At 41.1% G+C, this 9,216-nt stretch overlaps 1 protein-coding gene across 1 annotated transcript in view; it reads right to left on the bottom strand.

Moving 5' to 3' along the window:
• RBM34 (RNA binding motif protein 34) overlaps positions 1-9,216 on the bottom strand; it is a 25,740-nt gene that overhangs the window by 14,361 nt on the left and 2,163 nt on the right. Inside the window, exons 4-6 of the mRNA XM_002926596.4 lie at positions 5,938-6,169; positions 5,268-5,327; positions 883-926 (exon numbers count right to left, since the gene is read on the bottom strand). Coding sequence (XP_002926642.2) covers positions 883-926; positions 5,268-5,327; positions 5,938-6,169 — 336 coding nt within the window. The remainder of the gene's footprint in view (positions 1-882; positions 927-5,267; positions 5,328-5,937; positions 6,170-9,216) is intronic.

The raw sequence follows: 9,216 nt of genomic DNA, 5'->3' as shown, positions 1-9,216 counted from the left end.
TTTTTCTCTGTTTTATAAAAAAAAAAAAAAACTTAAAAAAAAAAAAAAAAAAAAAAGAAACTTGAATGTCTCATCCTTGACACCAGGTGGATAGGAGGGTAGGGGAAAACCCCCTGAAAATATGAACCACAAGCCACACTACCAGCATGGTCCCCAAACCCTCAGAGAGCTTGAAGTGGCCTTGAGCTGTTAGTACCCCAGGTAACTGACAGAAGCAAACATGAATTCTCTCTGGGAAAACCTGACCAGCCAACAGCAACTATGGGGCATTTCTGATTTTCAGACTCATCCAGACTTCAAAATGTTAAGATATGAGAAAATGTGTACCTTAGAACTGATAAAATATGGTATTTATGATTTATATTAGAATATCTGGATGGAGCACCTGGGTGGCTCAGTCATTAAGCGTCTGCCTTCGGCTCGGGGCGTGATCCCAGGGTCCTGGGATCGAGCCCCACATCAGGCTCCCTGCTCTGCTGGGAGCCTGCTTCTTCCTCTCCCACTCCCCCTGCTTGTGTTCCTTCTCTTGCTGGCTGTCTCTCTCTCTGTCAAATAAATAAATAAAATCTTTAAAAAAAAAAAGAATATCTGGGCACAAAACTTTCTTATTCTCTTCCAAACACTATGCTCGATTAAACATCCTTGAAATTTCTCATGGCACATTTTCTGGTAATTTATTTTATAATACTTTCTGTGACTCTACCATTTTTGTTAAGGCTTAAAAACAAACATCTGACAAGTTTATATGCTATTACAAACATAAGAAAATGGTCAAGTATGATGTCTTACCCAAATATAAAAATCCATGAAAACATGATCTCAACATATAACCAAAATGAAAGAAAGTTTAAAACTACTCTCTTTCTGTAATTATAAACTTACTTTATTGCTGCCAACTTTTTGGACAAAGTTCCCTCTGCTGGAATCTTTTAAGAGAAAAAAAAAAAGAGTATTAAAGGAAATTCATTATTTGAAATATTACTTCAAAATAATTGTATTTTAACTAATTGAATTCTAAATATCTTATTCTGATGTGATGTGATAAAACATTTGAGGGAAATACTGAATCCTGTCCTAATGTTATATGAATGACAAATTTTCCAACAATGTAAGACCATATTCAGATTTCACAGGCATTAACTCTCCATCTAGATGGAAGTAAACATAATGTGCCCTCAAACTGTGTCAGATGACTCAAAGGGGTCTCTGGTCATGAGGGGACACTGATGTTGAAAATGCATATGAAAAATAGAAGGAAAAATTTTATAAAATAAGCTTGGAAAAAGGCAACATTTCTAAATTAATATTTTATTGTAAATTCTATAGGATTTTAAATATGTTGAACTAAATTGGAAAATAATGTAAAGACATATTATTTCATCCATATGTTTAAGAGTTGATATATGCCAACTGGCAAAAAACAAACAAAAAAACCCAAAAAAAAGCGGTATCTTTCATTGGGCAAATAAGGGCACCCCCTTTACATTCAAGCTCACTTTATTTTCAGCCATATACAGTATTCCTTTAGTACTACTTAAGAGTTGGGGGGTGCTAGGGAGGGACAACTTTATGGAGGAGACAGAAACTCAAGTCAACAACTGTGACTATCAGTGACGTGCGAATACAGCCGGGTACTGAGAAGACAAAGGTGAAAAGATACAGACCCTGCAAGTTCACAAGTATGCATATCAATTTAATTTAGGGCAGTAACTATAAATCTCCTCTGGAAATCTTTCTTAGTCATCTGATACATAGCAAAATTAAATTCTCAATTTGTCCTGTTCAAACTAACATCGAGTCAATATGGACAGTTTAACAGTGCAAGACATGAGAAATGCTCAAGTGAATAATCGACAGGTGAATGACAAGTCATCAAAACACATTTACCAGGTGCCTTCTAGGAGCCTGCATCAAGATCCTATTACTGAGGACACAAATGAATAAGTGTAACATAAAGCGATAAGGTACAAGAACAATTTAGAGGAAAAAATACCACTTGATGGTATAAAGAATCAGGAAAAACTTGAATAAGTGACTTTTTTAATTTATTTTTTTTAAAGATTCATTTATTTGAGAGAGAGAAAGTGCACGTGCATGCATGCATGAGTTGGGGGAGGAGCAGAGGGAGTGGGGGAGAGAATGTCAAGTGGCCTCTGCTCTGAGCCCAACGTGGGGCTCCATTTCAAGACCCTGAGATCCTGGCCCAAGCCGAAATCAAGAATTGGATGTTTAACCAACTGAGACACCCAGGTGCCCCTGACATTTTAACCGCCTACAGAAACACAGACAGTACCTTACTAGGCAAAAATGAGGCTTCGGGGAGGATTCCCAACAAAACAAACTGAACAAAAGGACAGGAGTGAGAAAGCCCAAGTGCATGCTCAGCACTGAGGGAAGCTCTGGGCTGCAGGAGAGTCACATGTAGAGGCACACAGGGCCTCGGGACCAGGCTGGACGACTGTCAGGCTCAGAATCAGGACAGATTTCACTCACAGCAAGAAAAATGTAAGGGTTTTAGGCAATTCCATGTATAGTTGATGCGCACAAGGTGCAGGTACTGGTAACCCAGGGATGAGCAAGACAAACAGGGTATTTGCGAACACGCTCCCAGTCGGGTGGGGCGCACGAACAATGCAGCGATTACAGAAGAGCATCATAAGGACTATGAGGACGTACAGGGTGCAGGAGAGTGCACGGCAGGGTCAACACACAGACCAGTAATCCAGGGACAGGGAAGAATCTGGCCAGGCTCCCCTAAGGTAATACCAGGCCAAGGTGTGTGTGTGTGTCTGTGTGTGTGTGTGTGTGTGTGTGTGTGTGTGCATGCGCACACATGTGTGGTGTGGTGTCTNGTGTGTGTGTGTGTGTGTGTGTGTGTGTGTGTGTGTGTGTGTGTGTGTGTGTGTGTGTGTGTGTATGCGCACACATGTGTGGTGTGGTGTATTTGTAATGATCATGAGTTTCATTAAAAAGAATTTCTAGGAAAATTAGGTTGACAGTGGGTATGCTGAACAGAGGTAGACTGAAGGTAGGAACAAAAAGAAAGGACTCCTCTTGGAAAAAAACCACAGCTAAACACAGGCAGGGATACAAAGGACTGGGTGGGCCAAAGAAGAGTCCAAGGCACTGAAGAGACTTGCAGCCTGGGTGGCAGTAATTCATATAGAACGTCAGCACACAGCACAGGATGGGGCTGGGGAGAGACGGAGGTGAGCCGAGACGTGCTGAAATCAGGGTGCTGAAGATACCCAAGTAGACCTGTCAAGGAAGGATCTGATATGGGGAAATGAGACCCCGAAGGGCAGTCAAAATATACATGAAAAAAGTAAGAAACAAACACCTTGACAGAGATTATGGAGACCACGCCATAGATTTTAAGATTTGAGAGAGAGAGAGCTCACACACTGAGGCCAAGCGCACAGGGGGTGGGGTGGGAGGGGCAGAGGGAGGGCAGGGAGTCTTAAGCAAACTCTGTGCTGAGTGAAGAGCCGACTGCGGGCTCGAGCTCAAGACCCTGAGATCACAACCTGAAATGAAACCAAGAGAGTCCTACAATTAACAGACTGCCCCACCCAGATGCCCTGGGAAATGTCTGTTTTTAGAGAAGTGAGCAGTTTTGCCCTCTGGGAACATCTGGCAACAAATGGAGAAACTTTTGGCGCTTACACCTGGGGTGGGGAGGGTGCTACCAGCATCTAGTGCCTAGAAGCCAGAGACACTGCCAAACACCCTCTAAAGCACAGGGCAGCCTCCAACAACAAAGAATTACCTGGCACAAAACATCCATGGTATCAAGGCTGCGAAATCCCATTTTACAGAATCACATGAGAAAGAACAGTTAGAAACAGGGAATAAACATTCCTTCTGTTTTAATACGCACTAATTACATTTTAAAAATATGAACAAGAAAAAAAAAGATGCTATTTCATGCTCCAAGGAGCATGGCTATAACTGGTCTACAGAGTGCTCAGTGGGTGAAATCAGGTACTATCCACTTCCATAAAGGTTTAACATTAAAATGATTTTTTATTTTATTTATGTATTTATTTTTAAGATTTTATTTATTTACTTGAGAGAGAGAGAGAGAGAGAGAGAGAGAGAGACAGAGATAGCACCAGCTGGGAGGAGAGGGAGAAGCAGGCTCCCCACTGAGCAAGGAGCCCAATGCAGAGCTCAATCCGGGTATTATGGGATCATGACCTGAGCCGAAAGCAGACCCTCAAACTATTGAGCCACCCAGGTGCCCCAATTTTTTTTTTTTAAAGATTTTATTTATTTGAGAGAGAGAGAGAGAGAGTGTGCAAACACAAGTGGGGGGGAGGCGGGAAGGGCAGAGGGAAAGGGAGAAGCAGACTCCCCACTTAGCAGGGAGCCTGACATGGGGTCCCATCCCAGGTCCCTGAGATCATGACACTAAACCAACTGAGCCACCCAGGCACCCCTTTTTTAGACTTCATCTGCCGGGGTGCCTGAGTGGCTCAATCAGTTAAGCGTCTGACTCTTGATTTAGGCTCAGGTCATGATCTCAGGGTCCTGAAATCAAGCCCTACATCTGGCTCCGCACTCAGCAGGAAGTCTGCTTGGGATTCTCTCCCCCCATCCCTCCTCCCCCCCGACCCCGCTACTCGTGCGTGCCTAAGCCCTCTCTCTCAAATAAATAAAATCTTTAAAAGAAATAAAATAAATAAAACCTGTGACTGTCTATGCTCAGAGTATAAGTACTGTTTGCAGTAGTCACACAAACTTCCTGTATCAAATGCGTTAAGATTCTAGAAATGCTATTCAACATGTACTAATTTTTGTTTTAAGATTTTATTTACTTATTTGTCAGAGAGAGAGAACAGAAGCAAGGGGAGCAGCAGGCAGAGGGAGAAGCAGACTCTCCACTGAGCAAGGAGCTCAATGTGGGACTCGATCCCACATCGATCCCACTCGATCCTGAGATAATGACCCGAGCCGAAGGCAAACAAATGCTTAACGGACTGAGCCACCCAGGCATCCCAGTATGTATTAATGTTCTGCAAACAAAAGTCACACATCCACCCTCCAACAATGGTATCATTTTACTATGTGAACTCATTAAATTATGAACAGAGTCCAAGTGTCAGCACTACATCCTAAGAGCACCTCCTCTTCTTTTGGGCCAGATTTGAACCTGTTGATTCAAAAGGCTGTGCTTCTCTATCTCACTAATACTAACATGTTAAGTCTGACTTAAATGCAATACATTTTAAGATTTCCAATTTCAAGGTGGGCAGAACACATACCAGAGAACGAAATCGTACAGATTCTATTTGTCCGTACTCTCTGAAAAACGACTTCAGCTTCTAAAACAAAAAAGTATACATATACTTTAGTTTACTATGGAAGTAAACAGTTGGAAGACAAAAAAAATTCTACTGAAATTTATACACACACAAACACAGTGTATACATACATATGTTCATATACACACAACTCAAGTTCTTGTTACTACCCATAAGGTACACAACATTTTTGTCCTTCAATCTTTTATAATCTTTACCACATATACAGTATAAAAGTAAAGGGCATATTTGGGGTTTAGTGAACCCCTCACAATGGAAGAAACTTAGGATTCATTTGTTCATTTATACAACACTCATTGCACTATTTAAGGTTTACGTTCTAGTTATATGTAAGAAGAGACAGCTGGAAGAAAGAAAAAACCGGGACAGAAGCCCATTGCAGTACTTCAAGTAAGATTTGCAAAAGCCTGAATTAGGGCAGTGACTATGGGAATGGAAAGGAGAGGGTGTATACTGGAATCAAGCTATAGAATGATTAATGTAATCATTTATAATGACATTATATGTTAATAACTTTTTAATCATGCGCTTATTCAATAAAGGAAGTGCAAACAAAGTTATGAATTATTAACATCTCTGAATCTTTACAACATGCAAGTTACACACTTACCTTCTTATTACATGTGACAGGCAAATTCCCAACAAACACAGTTCTCTCATTCTTTAATCTCTCCTCTTCTTGGTTGATTTCAATTTTCTTTCTTTGATTTACAACTGTGTAATCTGTATCATCAAGTACTTTTTTATCTGCTACTTTAATACCAGATTGAGAATTACTCCCTTTTTGTCCCTGTTTTTGATGAATTTCTTCTTCTAAATCAGCACTTGCTAGCGCATTTTCCCTTTACAAGGCAAAAAAAAACAAAAAAAAAAGCAAACAGAAAAGAAGGAATGAGTCATGAAAATCAGGTGTAGTATTTGGCAAAGCACAAGGATTAGAAGTATTACCCACCTGGGGCGCCTGGGTGGCTCAGTCAGTTAAGCGTCTCTTGATTTCCGCTCAGGTCATGATCTCAGCATCTCAGAGTTGTGAGATCCAGCCCCACCTCAGGCTCATGGAGCCTGCTTAAGATTCTCCTTCTCCCTCGCCAACCCCCTCAACATTCGATCTCTTTTTCAAAAAAAGAAAAAAAATTCCCACCTACTTCTGGCTTTCCTAAATATAAATTTGTGATTCATAAATGTATCTAAATTTAAAAAGCAGCATTATTAAAAAGTGACTGGTATCTTTAGGAAACTCGAGATTAGAAAAAAAATCAAGCTCAATTTTTGAAGATATGTTAAAACTGCCAGGTAATAGGGCAACCAAAGTTCATTTCAACAAAAGTTGGTTCATTTAAAGCTCTTGGAGATTAAATTTATGCTCTATGAATGCCTAGTTTCATTCTCTGTTCTAGAACTCCAGGGGAACCGCAGCACTCCCAGGGGGTCTATAAAAGTTAATATGGGCTGCAAAATACTTCATAAAAGCAATCCTGCCAATAGAGAAAACCAGATTTCCTATTTGTACTAGTTCTGTAATATTTAAAGGACTGCTTGTCAAAAGTACATTCTGAAATGGCAAATACAATAAAAGCACTAGTGCACATGGATAAGTGAAATCTGAGCATCACTTCTAACAGAAAACTAGATGGGGATCTTTTTTTTGTTTTGTTTTGTTTTTAGTTTGCTTATTTGCTTTTAGTACTCTCTACACCCAGTGTGGGGCTCAAACTCACAACCCCTAGATCAAGAGTCACATGCTCTTCCAAACAAGCCAGCCAGGTACCCCTGGACCGGGATTTTAAGAAGGGGAGAGAATGGGTAGTCATGGGTAGTAAATGATTCATTCACTCAGTAAATTTTTTTTTTTTTAAGATTTTATTTATTTATGTGACAGAGACAGCCAGCGAGAGAGGGAACACAAGCAGGGGGAGTGGGAGAGGAAGAAGCAGGCTCCCAGCGGAGGAGCCTGATGTGGGACTCAATCCCGGAATGCCGGGATCACGCCCTGAGCTGAAGGCAGACACTTAACGACTGCGCTACCCAGGCGCCCCCACTCAGTAAATATTTACTGGGGTCCTACTCAGTTCTAGCCTCTGGGGACAGAAAGATGAAGAGACTATTAAAATGCTTCTCACAGGAGGAAAGGAAGTGTCTGGCACACAGTGCTCAGTACATTTTGACTATTACTACTCTTCCACTAGACCGTAAGTTCCACTAAGGAAAAGGTTCAGGTCGAGTTTTTTGTCCACTATGGCATATAAAGTACTGAGCAGGAGTGAAGGGAACCAAGACAGTATGGTGAGGAAGGAACCAGGTCAAGATGGACCATGGCTGTTAATGCAAACGGGCTTACATTGTATCCCATGGAGAATAAATAGCCACTGAAGACTTTAGAGACTGACTAAAACAGATCATTTGGGCAGCAGAGCAGAAGATAATTAGGAAGGGGGCAAAGCTGGATAAGGGAGATTAATAAGGAGATGGCATGTATCTGATGGCATGTATCTGATGGCATGTATCTGGCATTAATAAGGAGATGGCATGTATCTGATGGCATGTATCTGAGAAGATAACAGACCAACAAGAGAAAGGGAGGGGTGGAAAGGGAGAGAAAGATTAAAGAGATAATTAAAAGACAGCATCATCAGGACTTGGCAGCTGAGTAGATGTGCAGGGAAAAGAGAGAATATAACATGATTCCCAAGTCACTGGCTCAGGCAACTGCAAGGCTGGTGGTACCATTCGTGTCGAGGAACAGGTTTGATGAAGATAAGCAGCTCAGTCTGAAGTATTCTGAACTTGAGGCGCAGTTGACTCTTGAACAACATGGGTTTAAACTCCACTTACATGTGCATTTTTTCCGATAAATACGGTACAGTACTATAAATGTATCTCCTCTTCCTTATGATTTTCTCAAAAACATCTTTTCTCTAGTTTACTTTATTGTAAGAATATATACTATATATAACATACAAAATATGTGCTTATCAACTGTTTATGGTACTGGTAAGGTTTCTGTTCAACAGCAGGCTATTAGTAGTTAAATTTAGAGGGAGTCAAAGTTATATGTGGATTTTTTACCATGTGGAGGTTGGTGCCCCTAACCATTCCATTGTTCAAAGGTCAACTGTATATAGAAAATACAGGTGCAAATGCCAGCAGGCAAACAGATTCACAGGTCAGGACATCAGGAGAGAAATCAGAACAATGCAGCCATGGGAATAAATGAGATTGCTCAGAATGAATGGTAGAAAAAAGGCCGAAGAAGGTGACCAAACACAGAATTCTGAGGAAATTCAACATTTACAGAGCAGTCAGAAGAAAAGGTACCCACAATGAAACTGAGAAGGAACAGACAAACAAGGAGAGTCAGAAGAGACTGCTATCAAAAAATCTAGTAGCTGCACCGAGATGCCCTTCAACAGATGAATGGATTAAGAAGTCGTGGGGCGCCTGGGTGGCACAGCGGTTAAGCGTCTGCCTTTGGCTCAGGGCGTGATCCCGGCGTTGTGGGATCGAGCCCCACATCAGGCTCCTCCCCTATGGGCCTGCTTCTTCCTCTCCTACTCCCCATACTTGTGTTCCCTCTCTCGCTGGCTGTCTCTATCTCTGTCAAATAAATAAAAATAAAAAAATCTTTAAAAAAAAAAAAAAAGTCGTGGTCCACATATACAATGGAATATCACTCAGCTATCAGAAAGAACGAGTTCTCAACATTTGCTGCAACATGGATGGCACTGGAGGAGATAATGCTAAGTGAAATAAGTCAAGCAGAGAAAGACAATTATCATATGATTTCTCTCATCTATGGAACATAAGAACTAGGAGGATCGGTAGGGGAAGAAAGGGATAAAGAAAAGGGGGGTAATCAGAAGGGGGAATGAAACATGAGAGACTATGGACT

The sequence above is a fragment of the Ailuropoda melanoleuca genome, chromosome 6 (genome assembly GCF_002007445.2).
Source record: "Ailuropoda melanoleuca isolate Jingjing chromosome 6, ASM200744v2, whole genome shotgun sequence".
Lineage (NCBI taxonomy): Eukaryota > Metazoa > Chordata > Mammalia > Carnivora > Ursidae > Ailuropoda > Ailuropoda melanoleuca.
This window is presented reverse-complemented; position numbering and strand designations above follow the sequence as displayed.